This window comes from Gopherus evgoodei, chromosome 9, assembly GCF_007399415.2.
Source record: "Gopherus evgoodei ecotype Sinaloan lineage chromosome 9, rGopEvg1_v1.p, whole genome shotgun sequence".
Lineage (NCBI taxonomy): Eukaryota > Metazoa > Chordata > Testudines > Testudinidae > Gopherus > Gopherus evgoodei.
Window position 1 is genome coordinate 32,797,316 of NC_044330.1, and position 19,948 is coordinate 32,817,263.

The 19,948-nt window shown below is 42.2% G+C and overlaps 1 protein-coding gene across 4 annotated transcripts in view; it reads right to left on the reverse strand.

Moving 5' to 3' along the window:
• U2SURP (U2 snRNP associated SURP domain containing) overlaps window positions 1–12,949 on the reverse strand; it is a 61,458-nt gene extending 48,509 nt beyond the window's left edge. For 2 of the 4 annotated variants that reach the window (XM_030574316.1, XM_030574312.1), the window contains exon 1: window positions 12,816–12,949. In XM_030574316.1, the coding sequence (XP_030430176.1) occupies window positions 12,816–12,860 (45 nt within the window). In that variant the 5' untranslated portion in view covers window positions 12,861–12,949. The remainder of the gene's footprint in view (window positions 1–12,815) is intronic. The other 2 variants (XM_030574315.1, XM_030574314.1) reach the window with 2 other exon arrangements.
• Between the last annotated feature and the right edge of the window lie 6,999 nt (window positions 12,950–19,948).

The window sequence follows — 19,948 nt, forward strand, 5'->3', positions numbered from 1 at the left end:
ATTTTCCAAAAAAAGAAATAAGGATAAAAGCAACCATTTTGCACCAAGTATTACAATATTTGTAGGGAATTTATACAGAAGCCTGAGGACATCTAGACCAATTGTAAGTTTGTTTTCCACTATATTCCGATAAGTAACTGAAGCTGTTTTATTAAACTTAATATAGGAGATTGAGAAATTACCCTTCTGAGGGTTGTACATGTTCATTAGTACATAACTTCAACAACAATGGGGATATGTAGAATGCGAAATTTCATCTGTGTTGCCTAAGACATACAGGACAGTATATTGGATAAAATCTTTGGTGAATGTGAAACATGCCAGATTGGACACAACATTTGAAACTCATGTACAGAACGCACAAAAGCACGATGTTCTCTACTCTACCCCATCAATGTGCCATTCCAGAAATTCTGGAGGAAGGAAGGAGAGAGGAAAAGGTTCAATCTCAACATCAATTCAACGTGTGTTGTCAGGGAACAAACAAGAGTATTAATTTTTCTGGCTTTTTATGCTGTAGAATTAGAATGAGACCAACAAGCTAGATTACACTGATCTCCAAAAAATCCATCAGGTAGCAATTATTTGTAATCATTGCCAAATTCAAGTAAACCAAGAGTTAGAAAAGTCATGGCCTGGATTCATACCCTGCAAATTACTATTTAAAGCTGTTCAGGTAGTGCATAGGAACTCCTTCAGCTCTATAGGCTGCTCTAACGTACAAGGCAAGCACAGATAAACCCAAAGAATCCAGGAGCTGTAAAACTGGCTCTGAAATGCCACACTCCCACAACTTGCTCTGACAAGTGGACCTCGGTGCAGAAGAAAATATGGCTCCATATACCCTAATATTTGGGAAACCAGAAATTGATAGGAAAGGACAAAAACATGCATTCATTCCACTTGCTCAAAGATTTGCAACACATATTGTAATCTATTGGCATTCTTGCGATTATTCATGCAACAGGAGTACCTGAAAAATACATTCTGCTGTAATGGCAGAGTAGTGCAAACTCTCCCCCTTTGCAGCAGCCGGGAACAACTGGACGAGATTAGAGTGTCACATTTATTAGACATCTATAAGTAGAATCTCATACAAAAGCTGGAGTCCAAAACAGTCTCTATAGTGGCATCTAAGCAGAAATTCCATCACCCTTCCCGGTATTTAGGTTTGGTTTCTTTTCCACAACATTGCTGTTGGAGGAACACGGCATCCCCTCTGTTTTTTACATCTTCTGTCTAGTATGTTTAATCTTCTAGCAAATTTACAAATGTTACATGATCACATGGGTGGATAAAAAAAATCAATGATTTATAAAAAAAATTTAACAATTGTTTTTATTTAGATCAGATTTTTTTGATAAAAAAGCATCTAAAGATAGTTTTAATTAAGATACATTATAGCTCAAAGATATCTCATCATGGAATGGGGATTATAAATTCTAATTCTATAGTATGAGATAATACATTCATGTAATATTTAAGAAAAGTTTTGTAAATGAGTTTCAATAATTCATGGATTAGGGACCCAATCTTATAGGTTTGCAGGGGCTTCTGTATAGATTATTTAGGTTAATTTTTCTATCTACCCAATGGGACTCAGCGCTCAGTCTAGAAGATATCATCAGAGATGCTTAGTTTTGCAGTTCTCAAAATGTGGATTTTTGTCTCCAGAGATAACATGCTTGTTAACAGCAAAAATGTTTTTAAAATAAAATAAATAAATATATAGAGAGAGACAGGTGAGAAATAACAGACCTCAACCCTATTGTCCCTCTGCCCTTACCTGTCTCTCAAAGTGCAAAGTTTCAAAAAGTTCATTGAACAGAAGATTGTTGGGGGTGGAATAGATCTGGACAAAGAAAAGAAGTCTGAGATAAATGTGAGAAGGGAGGGACAGGCCTGTATGTATTTAATGTAATTTGTACTTTTCTCTGTTCTGTAGCATCTCTCTAAAAATGTTTTCAATTAACTATAATCATCTAAAATTAAGAATCTTACTCTTTGAGAAGGGAAAATTGAACTTTCAGCCACCGTTAAGAGAGGTTTAATAAGGAATCTCTTCTAAAATAAATACCCTATTTATGAGACCATATGTATATGTTCTGCTCTTCATATGTTGTTGTGTCTGCATTAGTTTATTTTTAATTGATTTAATAAATTGGATATCTTCAAATATAATTGCTTTTACATAAGGATCACTTAAAAAGGGACATGGTTTATGGCTGAACAAAACAAAAAGCTAGCAAAGGTTAAGAACTTGTTGCCAAAAACCATTTGTTTTTGGCAAGGCCTATCTGTGGCACATACTAGCAAATCTTTCCTGAGTCTTTTTAGATAACTAGAATTTCAGTGAAAAGTGAGTAGGGGATCCTAATTCTCTCACTTGTCTGAAAAGATAAGTGTGCAAATGGCCTCTTGCCTTGCCACAAAGCACTGAATTATTCTTATTTTCAGTATGATAAGAGTGACAATAAAAGCCAAATAAATATAGCTATTACATAAGCACTATTGTAAAACTGCATGGACTGAGTCATCTTCATTTTGTTAATGGTGTAAAATTAGTTTGTATCAGTTTGAATTGCGTTTACCAGTTTTTAATAACAGAAGTAATTACTAGGCAGGCTATGGTTCATTATAAACATAAATATTTCATTTTTTATAGATAATATTTATTGAATGAGAGAGGTAGGTTGAGGTTTATAAAGAGTGTTTATGCTAAAGGTGCTAAAGCTTGATGGTAAGCTTTATCTTGGATTTTCAGGCTCATCTTCTGAATGTTACTACAGGCTGAATCTGGGGGTGAAATAGCTCAGTGGTTTGAGCATTGGCCTTCCTAAACCCAGGGTTCTGAGTTCAATCCTTGATGGGGGCCATTTAGGGATCTGGGGCAAAATCAGTACTTGGTCCTGCTAGTAAAGGCAGGGGACTGGCCTCAATGGTCCCTTCCAGTTCTATGAGATAGGTATATCTCCATATATTATATTATGTCTCATACTATAGAATTAGAATTTATAGTCCCCATTCCATGATGAGGTATCTTTGAGCTATAATGTATCTTAATTAAAACTATCTTTACATGCTTTTTTTAATCAAAAAATCTGATTTAAATAAAAAAACTATTTTTTAAAAAAAATTTATAAAAGCATTGATTTTTTTATCCACCCATGTGATCATGTAACATTTGTAAATTTGCTAGAAGATTAAACATACTAGACAGAAGATGTAAAAAAACAGAGGGGATGCCATGTTCCACCAACAGATCCAACAGCAATGTCGTGGGAAAGAAACCAACTCTAAATACCGGGAAGGGTGATGGAATTTCTGCTAAGGTGCAGCTTTAGAGACTGTTTTGGATTCCAGATTTTGTATCAGATTCTACTTATAGACATCTAATAAATGTGACACTCTAACCTCCTCCAGTTGTTCCCGGCTGTTGCAAAGGGGGAAAGAGTTTGCACTACTCTACCATTACAGCAGAATCTATTTTTCAGGTACTACTCTCCCATGAATAACTCTAGTCCCTGCCTGCGTTGCCGCTCACAGCTTTACAAGTACCCCAAATGAAACTGTCCTTGCTTGACATTTACACACTGCTACCCATGCTTCTGAATAGTAACAATTAAACCAACCGGTACTGTTAACTTTTTTCTCATGGTTATTGCCTTTCCTTCTTCCACACTGTCTGAGGCCACGTCTACGTGAAAAAAGTTAGGTTAAACCAGTTACATCACTGAAATGCATAAAAAATCCATACCCCTATCCATATAACATAGTTAAGCCAATCTAACCCCTGCGAAGACAATGCTACCTATCTCTCAAGAAGATTAACTAACTACTATAGGAGAACTCCTCCTATCACTGTAGTGTGTCTCCACCGAAGTGATACTGCACCTTTGCCACAGTAGCGGTTTAAGTGTAGACAATTTAAGTGAGTCTGCAAAAGGTTGTGTTTTTCGATTGTGTTAGATTGAGTTAAGAGAACTTTTCAAATGTGTTACATTAACACTCATTAAGATACAGAGTAACAAGTCTGAAGGTGCTATCCAGCTGTGTTGTAGCCTTGAATAGGCCTTTTCAAACATATTAAGCTAACTTGATTGAAAAATACCTTTTTGCCCACTAACAGAGTGCCTGCTGGTTTTCCCCCTCTCAGCTTGCTTCCAAACAATTTTGTTCAAATGTTCCAAAAATAATGCAATGTAAAGCAGTGTCTAAACCCTGAAAAAGTTTATCCTAAGTTTCAAAAAGATATAAACACCTGAAACAGGAGTTTCGACTGAAATATTTTTACTACCTAAATTATAGAGGTGAGTATCAAGTCCATTATAATAAGGTCAGACAAAAAAGTTCTATTCAATTACATCACTTAAAGACAGACAACTAAATATTGATACATTTTATAAGTGCTTGTACACAAATACTAGAAGTCTAAATACAAAGATGAATGAACTTGAATGCCTGGTATTAAATGAGGATATTGATATTATAGGTATCATAGAAATCTGGTGGAATGATGACAACCAATGGGACATAGTAACACCAGCATATAACATAAATAGGAATGACAAAGTAGGTCGCACTGCTGGGAGAAAGAAAGAAAGTATATATGTGAAAGAAAGTATAGAGTCAAATTTAGTAAAAAACTGGAATTAATCAAACTGTAACACAGAATCTCTATGGATAGAAATTCAATGCTTGACTAATAAGAGTGCAGCAACAGGAATATACTACAAACCACTGAGTTGGTGGTGACAGTGACTGTGAAATACTCAGGCAGAGAGGCTACAAATAGGGCCCTGCAAATCTGCAAATATCCACAGATCATTTTTGCAGATAATGAATGAGATGCAGATACAATCACAGAGGACTTACTGATGGAGCCTGGCCCATCCAGCCTGCGCAGCCTGGGGGGCCAGCAGCCAGTCCAGCCACTTCCTGTCCAGCAGCTCGGGCCTGTCAGGCAGCGTCAGTGTTCCCACCATGGCCTGATCCAGCAGCACTGGACGCGCTCCCAGTCTCAGGCATGGCAGCTCCTGGACAGCAGGGCTTGTACCTGGCCACAAGAACTGGAGCAAACAGGGCCCCATCACCCCACCCCTCCATCCTACTGTGATGCAACATGCACTACTGCTGCCCTTGCTCACAAGCCCCCGGGAGCAGCACACACTGTGATGTCCATTCTCCCCTCTGCGCCATCCCTTCTTCTTGATACCCCACCCCCATGCTGTCCCTTACCCCCAGTCCCCACCCTCACTGTCTCTTCCCTGCTAGACCCTGCCCCCCACTCCCTCCTTCTCCTCCCCCCTCCCGGTCAGTAGCCCTTGTGGGACGGTGTGCTGGTGCAGATGTGGATACAGGGGGGAGGGATAGCTCAGTGGTTTGAGCATTGGCCTGCTAAACCCAGGGTTGTTAGGTCAACCCTTGAGGGGGCCACTTAGGGATTTGGGGCAAAATCAGTACTTGGTCCTGCTAGTGAAGGCAGGGGGCTGGACTCAATGACATTTCAGGGTCCCTTCCAGTTCTATGAGATAGGTATATCTCCATTTTTATTTTTTATTTGGGGGTGGGTAGGTCAGTGGTTTGAGCATTGGCCTGTTAAACCCAGGGTTGTGAGTTCAATTCTTGAAGGGGCCATTTAGGGACCTGGGGTGAAAATCTATCTGGGGATTGGTCCTGCTTTGAACAGGGGGTTGGACTACATGACCTCCTGAGGTCCCTTCCAACCCTGATATTCTATGATTCTATGAAAAGACAGCTAGCAGATCGCAGGTCAAATAATGGGTTGATCCTAGTGGATCATTTTTGTATCCACACAGGGCTCTAGCTACAAAAACAGAAAACCCAATAATAATGGGGGATTTTAACTATCCCTATACTGACTGGGTACATGTCACCTCAGGATGGGATGCAGAGATAAAATTTCTAGACACCATTAGTGACTGCTTCTTGGAGCAGCTAATCAAGGAACCCACAAGGAGGAGACCATTCCTGATTTAGTCCTAAATGGGGCACAGGATCTGGTCCAAGAGGTGTAAAAAGAAACCCACCCCAGTAGCATTTAACTCCAAAAAGGAAAACTACACAAAAATGAGAAAGCTAGTTAAATGGAAATTAAAAGGAAAAGTCACAAGAGTGAAATGCCTCCTACTGTATGAAAACTATTTAAAAACATAATTACAGAGGCTCAAACTATACATATATTTCACCCCAAGGGGTTTCCGGTGAACTGGGTGGCTGTGTATTATCCTGTAGTGACTTGAGATAATGAGCAGCCAGACAGGCATAGATGTCCTGCTTCAGTTTCAGAGCTTCCCAGATCCTGGGTACTTGTGCAGTGGCATCAGGCAGTGGTTCCGCAGCCAACCCCTGCTCGTGCAGACGGGCCAAACGCCTGCCTCTATATATACATAAGTAAGTAAGAGGACCAAAATAATGCCAACTTCACTAACCAACAGAGTAAAAGAGGCGGTTACAAGCAAAAAGGAATACTTTAAAAATTGGAGGTCAAATCCTACTGAGGAAAATAGAAAGGAACATAAACTCTGGCAAGTAAAGTGTAAAATATAATTAGGCAGGCCAAGAACAATTTGAAGGACAACTAGCAAAAGAAAAAAAAAATTGCTGTTAGATTTTGTAAATACCTAAAAAGCAGGGAAGCCTGACAATCCAGCAGTGGGGTCACTGTAAAAAAGGAGCACTTAAGGAAGACAAGGCAGTTGTGAAGAAGCTAAATGAATTCTCTGAGACAGTCTTCACTGCACCAGATGTGAGGAAATTTCAACATCTGTGCCATTTTTTTAGGGAACAAATCTGAGAAACTGTCCCAGATTGAGGTGTCAATAGATTACTTTTTGGAACAAACTGATTAAACAAACAGTAATAAATCACCAGGACCGTATGGTATTCATCCAAGAATTCTGAAGGAACTCAAATATGAAATTGCAGAAATATTAACTGTGGTACGTAGCTTATCACTTAAATCAGCTTTCGTTGCAGAGAACTGGAGGGTAGCTAATGCGATGCCAATTTTTAAGAAAGGCTCTATAGACAATCCTGACAATTACAGGCAGTTAAGCCCAACTTCAGTACCAGGCAAATTGGTTGAAACTATAGTAAAAGAACAGAATTATCAGGCACATACATGTACACAATATGTTGGGAAAGAGTCAAATGGCTTTTGTAAAGGAAAATCATCCTTCGCTAATCTATTAGAATTCTTTGAGGGGTTCAACAAACATGTCGTCAAGGGGGAAACCAGTGGATATTGTGTATTTTGACTTTCAGAAAGCCTTTGACAAGATCCCTCACAAAAGGCTCTTAAGCAACGTAAAGAGTCATGGGATAAGAGGGAAGGTCTTCTCATGGATCAGTAACTGGTTAAAGATAGGAAACAAAGGGCAGAAACAAATGGTCAGTTTTCAAAATGGAAAGTAATAAATAGTGGGGGTCCCTCAAGAATCTGTACTGGGACCAGTGCCATTAAGCATATGCCTAAATTATATGAAAAAAGAAGTAAACAGTGATATGGCAAAGTTTGCAGATGATACTAAATTAGTCAAGTCCAAAATTGACTGCACATGAAATTCAATGTTGATAAGCATAAGAGGCATCATCTCAACTATAAAAAAAGTTATGCAATCTAAAATGGCTGTTGCCACTCAAGAAAGAGATCTTGGAGTCATTGTGGATAGTTCTCTGAAAACATCCACTCAATGTGCAGCAGCAGTCACAAAAGCAAACAATGTTGGGAATCATTAAGAAAGGGATAGATAAGAAGACAGAAAATATCATATTGACTCTATATAAATCAATGGTACTCCCATATCTGGAACACTGAGTTTAGATGTGGTCACCCCATCTCAAAAAAAGATACATTGGAATTGGAAAAGGTTCAGAAAAGGGCAACAAAAATGATTAGGGATATGGAATGGCTGCCATATGAGGAGAGATTAATAAAACTTGCACTTTTCAGTTTGGAAAAGCAATGACTAAAGGGGAATATGATTGAGGTCTATAAAACCATAACTAGTGTGGAGAAAGTAAATAAGGAAGTGTTATTTACTCTCTCATAACACAAGAACTAGGGATCACCAAATGAAATTAACAGACAGCAGGTTTAAAACAAACAAAAGGAAGTATTTTTCACACAACACACAGTCAACCTGTGGAACTCCTAGCCAGAGGATGTTGTGAAGGCCAAGATTATAACATGGTTCAAAGAAGAACTAGATAAATTCATGGAGGATAGGTCCATGAATGGCTATCAGGCAGGGAGGGTGTCCCTAGCCTCTTTTGCCAGAAGCTGGGAATGCGTGACAAGGAATGGATCACTTGATGATTACCTATGCTGTTCATTCCCTCTAGGGCATCTGGCATTGGCCACTGTCCGAAGACTGGATACTGGGCTAGATGGACCTTTGGTCTGACCAGCATGGTCGTTCTTATATTCTAATTTTTTTTTAATTTAAATGCCCGAATATAGTCAGATTACAAGAGTCATATCACTTCCACAGTACTACATGAAAAAACATTTTAAAATACACACTGAGAGCATTATTTTCAAAATACTTCACAAACCTTAATTTGGGAACATAGCCAACTAAGTTCCCAGCAAGCTGCACAGGCGTGCAGCAGCCTATTTAGCACCGCGCAGGTGCTCAGGGAACCCGTCCACAGACCTGCCACAGCCCCAACTCTGCTGCAGCACAGTCCAGGCCAGTCTCAAGAGCGGTCAGTGCAGCCTGGACCCAGCTGCATATGGGTCAACCGGAGCTGCTGGGGTGACATGGCCAAATTGGGCCCATGTCCTGCTGGGACCAGAGGAGGAGCACCCATCCTGCAGCCCCAACCCCAGAGCTGTCGCAGTGGGGAGAAGTGACTCTCCCCACTCCCAGGTGCTGCTGCTACAGGAGAGAGACCTTTCTCCCCACCATAGCCCCATAGCACCCTCCTGCACCCCAACCCCTCATCCCCAGCCCCACCCGAGTCCTCACCCCATGCACCCCAACCCTCTGCCCCAGCCCTGAGACCCCTCCCACACTCCGAACCTCTCAGTCCCACCCCCACCACATTAATTTTGTTATGTGCACCAACATGAAGGTGATGTGTCACACAATGTTGTATCTGCCCATATTATAAGGGTTATCTTGAAATTTTAAAGGGCTACAAATTTATACTCATATATAAACTTTAACTCAGTAGAAACTAATAGTTTAAGTTCCAATGCTCAAAAGGGAAATCTTCCCATTCACTAAGAGCAAGTGCATTTTTCAAGGCCCACTACTGTCTTCACCCCACCTCTTAACATACCTGTCTACAATAAGTTTATATCAAAATAAGCATAATTTTCTGGAAATTAAGTTTTATACCTAAGAGTATTTGCTATTTCACTATTTAAATCCACATTACTTGTAGACCTGAATAAAGAGTTAGAAGTCATTTCTTGTGAAGCACATGACATTTGAATTTATTACTATACTGCTACTGCTAAACTTGTAAAAGCAGGCGCAGCTGGTAGTCAACCCATTGCTGCTGGAAAGCAGGGGAAGAAAGAGAAGGACACATAATTCTTTTATATTTTTCCACTTGCCAAAGAGCGAGTACCTGCCTCTCTCATTCCTGCTTACAAGTTTAAGTAGCAACACAATGAAAATTAAAATACCACCTGAAAGTTAAGACCACTGCCCCTTCAAATCCTATGGACAGCAACCACACTGGAACTCAGCACATTTTTGTAGATTTTATGTCACTGTTCCTGGCACACAGTAACCCACCAGAGAAAGCTGCCCACTCATAAGTAGGTGAGTGCTATTTCCCGGTTTTTATTAATACGCTGCTTCACTTAAACCAGTGCAGCATGCACACTTCCTTGCACTGTTAAGTGATGAAAATGTCAATTTTTGACTTCAAGTTACAAGGAATCCACTGTTTACTCTAATGACCCATGCCCATTGCTCCAGAGGAAGGCAAAATATTGATTCAGATCAACACTTTAATGTACTTCCTAATTAACCTTAAATACAAGAACAGTTTTCAACACTTCCATCCCCTAAATCCTCATACATAAAGTTTAGCTTGAGAGTATATTTCCCCTTTCCAGACTTTGGGTCTGCTTCCTGGCTGAAGGCAGTGGCTGGGGAAATAAGCCTCTCTGACCACACTTGGAATAAATCTATGGAAAAAAACAACATCCCAGTGATGGGGGACATTTATATATTTAATACCTATATACATCTCTAACCCGATATAACGCGACCCAATATAACAGAAATTCAGATATAATGCGGTAAAGCAGCGCTGGGGGGGGGGGGGAGGACGGACTGTGTGCTCCAGCAGATCAAAGCAAGTTTGATATAATGCAGTTTCACCTATAACGCGGCAAGACTTTTTGGCTCCCAAGGACAGCGTCATATCGGGGTAGAAGTGTATAGTGCATTTCACCTGAGCAGGATAAGTTATCCCCATTTTGGTAAAAGGAAAAACTGAGTAAGAGGTTAAATAATTTACGTATTGAGTAGCAATGGAAACAGAATCCTGGTTCTCCAAGTCCCATATCCTATTTTTGAACCATGACCCTTCCACTTGGGAAGACTGAACAGCCAACTGCTAGGAAGAAGAACTACATACTGTTACTGGCTGGCCACTTTAAGGCTTTGTCTACAATAGCACTTTTATCAGCAAAACTTTTGTTGGTCACAGGTGTGAAAAAAACCACACTGCAGATCAACGTAAGTTTCACCGACAAAAGCGCTGGTGTGGACAGCTCTATGTCAGTGGGAGACACTCTCACGCTGACATAGCTACTGTTGCTCATTAGGAGTGCTTTAATCTCCCACCATCATAGAGCAGCTATACAGGAGACCTTACAGTGGTGCAGCCGTAGCACTATAGCTGTGCCACTGTAAGGTCCACAGTGTAGACATAGCTTAATACCTGCAGTGGGATTAAGTGGAAAAGAATTTATGGCTTCACTATCCCTAGAATCGTTGCCAGATGCTGGAGTGCACCCAACCATTGGAGTAGACTATAGTCCTTACTGATTCCTCACTTTTCTGGGAGATTCAGGCAATAAACAGTTCTCCCATTTCTGGGTATTACTCTTAAGCATCCTCCTTGATCAAATGCAGATTTCCTGTGTGGCTTTAAACAAGCCAGCCAGTGGCTACCATACAGTTTTGACTCGAGCCTCTCAATCCTCAACAGTGTTAATTATGGACAATAAAGTTGACTCACTGTGGGAAGACAAATGTTTTCAACCAGAAGTGAGAAGCAAGAGATGGAAACAGAAAAGTCAATCTCAAATTAACTACAAATTTCTAATCCACAATTGGGAAACAATCCCAAAACAGATTTTCATATTTCTGAAGTAGGAAATGGGAATACCTATGAATCAAGTGAAGCACATGCACACGTCTGAAGGATTGGGACCTTTGATTATTATAACAACCTCTTCCTCATTTCCACCTACTACCACAAAAATATAAACTCCAAACACTTCTAGACTTTTGAATCAAGAGGCTATAGTTCATAGGCCCCAATCCTACAACTGCAACAGGACTCTATGGGGACACAGGATCTGTGCAAATGCTGCTGCAGGATTGTAGGAAATATTGGCTTATTCCAGTATTATAGGAAATAATGTCAGCCATGGGAATTGGGAACACAGAGAAAATGCATTCCATGAGGCTGCAAAGTTGTCAAGCCAAAAACATCTGAAAAACTGCCTAGCAGTCTCAGCACACGTCTAGGAATCAGATACTAGAAAATGCTGATTTGCCATGTAATTTTGGATATTTCTCTGTCTGTTTCTCCAGTCACTGGTCACATCTACACTAGTAAGTTTACAGCTGTATGGATACAGCCCTAAGATTGCTCATGTAGCTACTCTATGCCAAAAGGAGAGAGAGCTCTCTGGTTGACATAAGACCACCTCAGTGAGTGGCTAGCTATGACAGCAGGAGATGCTCCCGCACCAGTACAGTGCTATGCACACTATCATTTATGCTGGCAAAACTTATGTCCCTCATGGGGTGTTTCTTTCATGTCCCTGAGCAACATAAGTTTTATTGACATAAACGGTAATGTAAACGTGGCCTAAGAACACCCGAGTTACCACCCATTCTAACAGAGATGTTATAACAAATAATTTAGGCATAAAACAGAGTAAAAGGGAAATGTTTTCAATCTGGAACTGAAATTTACAACAAAGCTGTTCATCACCAGAGCAGGAAGCTTTAAAAATAAGGCCTTCAAACAAGGCCCTGTAAAGCTACTGAGATTGTGAGAGTTTCAGTGAAACAAAAATGTGGCAAAATCCATCCCAAAGGAGTAAGAAAAACCATTTTAATATGAATCCAGGTACCGGGGGGCATCGATCCCACCCCCAAAAGTGCAACGTTGGGAGGGGGCAAACCCAGAGGAGCAAGGCTGCAGATGCACCCCGCTCTGCCCCAACACACCCCCCGCCCGAGGGAACGTGGTGCCAGCAGTGGGTGCCGGAGGGGGCCCCGCGGGCTGATGGTGCAGGGTGGGGGGCACATCCCACAGGCCTTAGACCCCCCCCCATGCTGCCTAAGCAGCAGGAGAAGCCCTGGACCCCGACCTTCCCGCTGCCCCATCCATCCCGCCGCCAGCAGCCCGCAGTAACGCCGCGGAGAGGGGGGACGGAGCAGGCCGCACGGCCTGCGCACCTGGGTCCGTGCGTCCCGCGCGCCCTGGCTCCCCCGCCCCCAGGGATAGATGCCGCTACCCGCCCTGCCCCGAGCGGGCCCCGGGCAGCGGCGCCGCTTGCAGGGCCCGCGGGGCGGCCTCACCTTCGCACTGGTTTTCTGCGACCCGCCTGGCGTTTTGTCCGCCATCTTGCTTCTCTCCCTGGCTCAGCGCTGGCGGCAAAGAATCGAGCACCGATTGAAGAGGGAAGGGGACTGGCCACGCTGAGGCGGGGGGGAAGTGCGGCGAATCGATGACCGAACTAGCGATGCGGGCGGCGGGCCTGTCTCGGCCTGATGAGCGCGGGGCAGGAAGCGTGCGAGTCGCTGGCTCCGCCTGTGTGAACACACCGCAGTGTGCTGCGTTTGTGTCAGGGGGTCTGAGTCTCCTATCATCACGTACACAAGTTTTACCCCGGTGTGACTCCGCTGATTGCACTGGAGTCACACCAGTTTAACGCTGGTGTAAGAGAGGGGTGAGTAAGGCCCCAAGAGTGTAGTATGCTGGTAGGGGTGTAACAAAGGGGAGGATTAGGCAGAGTAGTGGCACTGGCCACTGAAGACAGGATACTTGGCTAAGTGGACCATTGGGCTGACTAGTACAATCATTCTTATGTTTTTATGTTCGCTCTGGTACTTTGTTCAAATGATAATTCCCTTCCTGATCCTGCTCTCAGTTTTGGGAGCTGTTCTCTTTATGCAGTTCCCATGCCACCAGATGTGCACTGTTTCCTGCAGCCGGGACTTTGCTTCTCATTCTGCCTGTAGCATGAATGTCCTTGTGAGGCAAAGTCAGGAGAAGATCACCAGACAGCTCTTTCTCCCAGGCCCTTGCAATGGGTAGCTTAATGAGGCAAGCTTGGAGCTCAGAACTTTGGAAGCAAAATGCCCCTTAATATTTAGGGAAGAAAGCTGGGCAAAGGCTAGAGAAAAGAGGAAAAATGGATGGTGGCATAAGGAGATAAAAACGAAGCAGGAAGGGGATGAGAAGCCAACTGGAAGATTGGTATGGAACTGAAAGTGGGCAGAGAGGTAAGAAGGAAAGAACATGAGCAGAAAGAAAGGGGGAGAGCAAAGGAGAAGGGAGGGACCAAGAACAGAGAAGGGGAGGGAAATGAATGAGAGGAAAGACAGGTTTTGAATCAGCAAGGTACTTAAGCATATGAGTAACCTATTGACTTCAGTAGAACTATATATGTGCTTAAAGCTAAGCAGTGTCTTGCTGAATCTGGACTTCAGTGGGGGCGGGGGAAGAAATTACATCTATGCCTTTATTACCTCTAGATTTGATTACTGCTGCAGGCTCTACCTGGCTGACTACAAAGGCCACTAGGGATATGACTCCGTTGCAATAAAAAGCCTGCGTCACAGCTGCAGTTGTCCTGGGACAGCTGATTTGGGTATGCAAGGCTCAGGTTGTGGGGCAATAAAATAGCACTACAGATGTTCAAGCTCAGGTTGAAGAAGTCTGGCCACTGAGGCACCATGAGTGGGGAGGGTCTCAGAGCCTGGGTTCTCCAGACTGCCTGAATGTCAACAGTGCTATTTTTAGGCCTGCAGCCCAAACCCTGCTAGCCCAAGCCCTGTGTTCTGTGATTCAGTGCCACAAGTTTCTTATCATAGTGTATACCCTAGGAAGCATCAGCTAGTGCTGAACATGGTTGCACAGCTTCTGAGCAAGATGAGCTGGTGAAAGCATTTTATATTACTGCTCCATACTGCACTGGCTGGGTAAAGTTTTAGGTACTGGTTATCATCAGCAAAACACTGAAGCACTTTTGTACTTAGGTCCTGTTTAAGTCAATGGACACACTACAGTTACATACACAATTGCCATCATGAGGATGCTTTGTTGATATACCATGTTATATTACAGAACTTTGATAAGAGGAAATGTCAGCCTGTTCCTAAAGTTGGGGTGAAGGACCTGTAACTTGTTGCCAGGATGATTATGATGAGGAAGATCAGGTTGTATCATTAATTAAAGGGATGAGATTGAGGGGCAGTGCATGAGAGCAGTCAAGCATGTTCACAAAATCCAAGGATGACAGGATTTTGAGAAGAAGAGTATGATCCAGAGTGTCCAGGTGGGCAGCCTGGTGAAGTTACCACTGTAGGTTTCCCACTCCTAGTTTGTGGAGGATGGTGCCGGAGTCTTCTCCATGTAATGTAGCTAGGAAGCTGTTTTGTTTCTGGCCTCAAACAATGTTTCAGGCTGACTTTATTTGGGAGACCTTGCGCCCCTCGTCCCCATCTCTTTCTCTTTCACACATACACGCACACACTAAATACAGAGATTAATTGTTCCTCTTTCATTTTTCAAACAATCATCTTGCATGGATTAAATTAATGTTTTTTTTTGTAATCTACACATCAGGACTTCTGGTAAAAAATAACTTGTTAACAGTAGAAATTGAATTTCAATAGGAAATTCTTATAAAAATTATCATTTGTGTTAATGTGGAAATTGATTTGTTTGCTGTTTTCTTATTTTATGAGTACAGAAAATTTAGTTGGTTAGTAAAAAGCCTCTCAGAGATAACTCATTCAGTGGCATCCTGGGGTTCTATGTGTGTTGTGTCTCAGTGACTCCATACCAAATTTGCTTAGTTTACAGCTAAAGAGATGGATATTTTCTAAATGCCAACCCAACAGACTCAGTCTGGTTTTTGAAAGTCAGGATGGATTTTTTCTGACTCAGTCATCATCAGAAGTAATGAAGATTCTGCCAGCCAAATTCTCCAGAGTTACACCTATTCAATCCCATTATCTTCCAGTTCTGCCTTCAGTTACCACTGTGTACATTCTAAGTTTTCAGTGGGGTAACACCAGTGTAACTGAGCACAGAATCTGGTCCTGCAATTGGAATTTGTTGATGCACAGCAAGAATAGAATCCGTCTCACTTGCTGATTATTGCATTAGCTTTGCAGTAAGATTTTAAAAAATGTACAAAACTTTTTTGGAGCCTAAAATGAGTATGACTGAATACACACAAGGATTTGATCTGTTGAGTAAAAAGGTACTTTTCAGAGCAGAACCACACTTTGTGTTATTATCCAGTCCCACTAGAGGGCACATATGCCACAGTTGATTTTCAAAAGGAAAACAAAATTACATACAGCCGTGGGTGTAAGCAAGCATATGTGGTGTACGCCACAGGATGCAGATTTTAATTCCTGGAGGCAGCATTTCTCTGGAATACTGGCAGGTTTCTTTGTCAAGCATTTATTTCCATACCACTACATCTCTATATCTAAGTGCACCTGCTTTGTTCATGATCATATTGGCCTAAACTCGTCCCTCAGGTAGCTCTGTTGACTTCAGTTGAGTTACTCCAGGGATGCATTTGTCCCCATTGTGTGTTATTTCTGGTCTACATTGGGAGATTATGTATTCATGCTACTGCAGGCACAGTCACTGGATCGAGTATGGGCCCAAATTTCAAATTGCATGTCAGTTATCTCCATAAGGATGTTTAAAAGAAGAAAAAGAGGAAATGCAAGTTTTACACCATAGAAAATAGCCTGAGACTACTTGTAAAGAAATCTGTTGCATTTATGGAGTAAATCCCAATCATAAAATAGCTTATTTTAACTTTGGAATCAATGTTGATTTTACATTTTACGAGTATGATTTCTGATTCACGGAAAAGAAACTTGAACAAAGGAAATGTAGCAAAACAAATTGGATTACTTTCCAATATGGTAGGGGAGTGGAAGGGTAGCACTGGTGTGGCTGAGATGAGGATGGCTGGACACAGAGGAAGCATGTGGAGGAATGCCCATTTCTCTCTGCCCCTCCATACCTTCAACAGCCACACCCACATACGGACACACACACCTCCATACAGAACAACTCCCTGGCAGTGTAGCTAAGAATCTGGGTACAGCAGTAGGGACCCCTACAACTGGTATGGAGCCACAGATCCTCCCTAGGGAGTGTATTGTTCTTATTAAGGGCACAGAGAGCTTATATCTAACAACTCCATTGATTTTATTTAAATATTACATAACACAGCAACCTACAGTAAACTACAGCCTGCTGCAGTCCATTCTGCTCCCTACCATTCAGAACCCCACTTTCCACGCTGAAGAATGAGTTTTGATCTCCCCAGCCACACCTACCTCCTTATACATCACCTTCTCCACACAGGGAGGGCATGAGCCTCCTACAAATCCACTGGGATCCATCCTGAGTTTTGGAGTGGAACCACTATCAATGCTGAGCATAGAAGTGGGAGAAAGATAATTTCTTCCTCTGACAAGAAGATTTAGGAAAAACTCAGTCAGGGAGTCTTTATATCTCTCCAACCTGGTTATACAGGAATTGCCATAGGAAGAGATGATCGGGGCCAGTGAATCTTTAGGAGTGGGTAAAGAAGAATCCTTGTATTTTTGTGGTCTGGACAACCACAATGAGGGAATCCACCTACCTTCCTAGTGTTCTTTTGATGGTTTACCCATTTGATACAGGATTAATATGCATTGTCACCCACTCCCTGCCATCTGTGGGCCCAGATACAGCCCTCAGTTAGAGGCAGAGCAGCAGGAGAATATGAAATATATAGAAAGTACCCATAGAAATGCAGGAGATGATGCAATAGGAGGGGATACAAAATGTTATTAGACTAACCTGGTGTTGCACTAGCTGAGATACCTGGATTAGAAGTAAGATCAAGGACTCCGGATAAAGACAAATGTCAAGCTGAAAGAGGGAGTGTGTTTTGGGAGTACCAGCATTTTGGGGGAGCCCTACCATTTTGGTGATTGCAAGCCCCATTTTGGCTTTAATCCACTTCATGAATTCTTTTAATTACTCATCTCATTGTCTCAATCTAGCTGCTTAATGCTCAGTTTCTAGGAACATGTAATTAATAAATTGTATCAAAGTAAGAGCAATATGATCCAGAGTATGCTGAGAAAGGGAGGGGTGACAAACCCATAGCTGGCCTTTTAACGTCAACTCTAACAATACATTTCATATTGAAGTGTACTCCTGAATCCATGCTATTTATAAAGCAACGCAGCAGCCCTGTAGTAGAATAGCAGCCAGCATACAGCGAGTGAATGATAGTATCATGCCATCCCTTGGGCTTAAGTGCAGCATCACAGAGATGCAGAAATCAATGGAGGATTACTAGTGGGAGGGATGGACTAATAATAATAAAAATAATATTTGGCACTTTTATTGCACATATTTTCAGTAAAATATAGCAGGTCTGGAAAGATGAAGGTATCAGAGCTCCTCAGTTATTGTCATCACAGTAATAACCATCATTAGTGTTACCATATTTGCCCGTTACTTTGGGATATGCTCCTTTATTAGAGTTACTCTTCTGTGTGGCGGAGGTGTCTGTAATTCTATCAATGTTCTGCTTGTATCACTTGTGTTCTCATACAGAGCTCTACTTCTCCCTGCTGCAAGTTCCCTCCTAACGGAGAACTCCTGCAGAACCTAGGTTCCCCAGGGCTGGGTTCTTCCAGCCCCAGAATCAGACAAACACACACATTAACAGTGTGTCTGAGAGGACTGGGTTAATCAGCACTCCCAAACTGACCCCTTATATGTCCCTGGACTTAGTAGGCTGGATCAAGCAGCACTTTCAAGCAGCCACCCTAATATGTCCCAGGTTCAGCACGTCCCTATCCCCACTTTCACGTTACACTTGTTCGGGTAGTAACCCACTTGATGAGCAAACCCACAGGATTTTTGGGCACTGCAGGGATCTTTAGCTTAGGTACGAGGAGCGTTGCTGCAGAGAAAATGAGGAAGCCAAAAAACACCCACCGGGGGGAGGGGGGAGAAAGAGAGAGAAGCAACCAGTTTAACCATGAAAGTTATTTATTGCCAGGTAATAACCATAGGGGAGCCAAACACGCAAAACAGTTATAATATTAAATCTAACTTAAATTTGTTTATAAAAGTCAGGTTTAGAAGACTATAACTGATCGCACAAGTCAGGGTCAGGATGCTGTACCGAGAGAGAGAGAGAGAGAGAGATGGGTTCTCATCACTCCATGAAGCTTGAATCAATCAGGGGTCCCAGGTGGTGGTGGCAGCTGAGGGTCTGGAGTGCTGGAGACAAGCAGAGCCCCCAGCACAATCAGTTGGGAGAAGATGAAGTCCCAATGGAACTGATGCAGATTTTGGATCCAGGCATCAGAACACTTAATTGAGCATGGGTAGGGTTTTTGTTGGGAAACAACAATGGTTCAAGGGAAAACACTAGATTTGTTTATGGGTGGACTGATGGCTCAAGGGAATATACCAAAGTTGTTTTGTTCTGGCTAGACAATAGGAACTGATCGGTGTTCCTTGCAGGGAGCTCACAATGCAGTTAGGGAGCTTCACTATTTTGGATATCAATAAAGGATTTATTATGAGAATTGGTCTGATAACTACTAAGCTGGGTGTGTGCAGGTGTGGGTTCATTAATACCTGGAGCAGAGATCCCCCATCATGCAGTTCTCTTCTGCTTTCCTTGTACCAGAGTTCCGTGTGGTTCTTGCCTTGGAATCTCTGTTCTCCATTCTGTATGCTAATAGAGATGCCTTCCTGTCCCATCTTCAATGCAAATGAGGCTAGGGGAGTTTCCTTAATCCTATCACCCTTGTCCCAGTGGTTTAGGTGTGTATCCCACTGCCTTTTCATTGCTTTTTATGAGTCTTTTTTCTCACTGATTTTGGTTCAAGCAGAGGCTGCGGCATGGAGGGAGGGAAAGGTCTTTAGTGAGTCAGACAGGCTAGGTACTGTGCCTTGGTTCCCCAAGAACACAGAGCTGATAGGTAACATTAGCCAATATACTACAGAATAGTTACTAGAAAATTGTGACGTATCATAAATAATTAACATTAAACTGCACTGAGAAAACCACATGCTGTGATGCATTATCCTTGTTTTTCTTACTGTCTTTGTTCACTAAGGGGCAGATTCTTCCAGCCCACTCTCCTCCCTGGGCATGGTTGTGCCTGAATGCAGCAGAACTTCTACAATTCCAGTGCACAGGTTGAGAAGAGAAAGAATATGGAGAGCCACAGAGGCTCGCTACACCCGAACACATATATGACATTTGGAAGCAAACCAAAGGCAGGACAGAAGGGAAGCAAAGATATAACTGGCGGAGCTGCAAATTTGCATCTCTAACACTCTTTCTCTACATACAGCATAGAGTATAATAGCATTAAAGCTGCAGTAGTAGCCAGGGAGCAACTCTGCTGTTTCTCTATGGCTTAGGAGA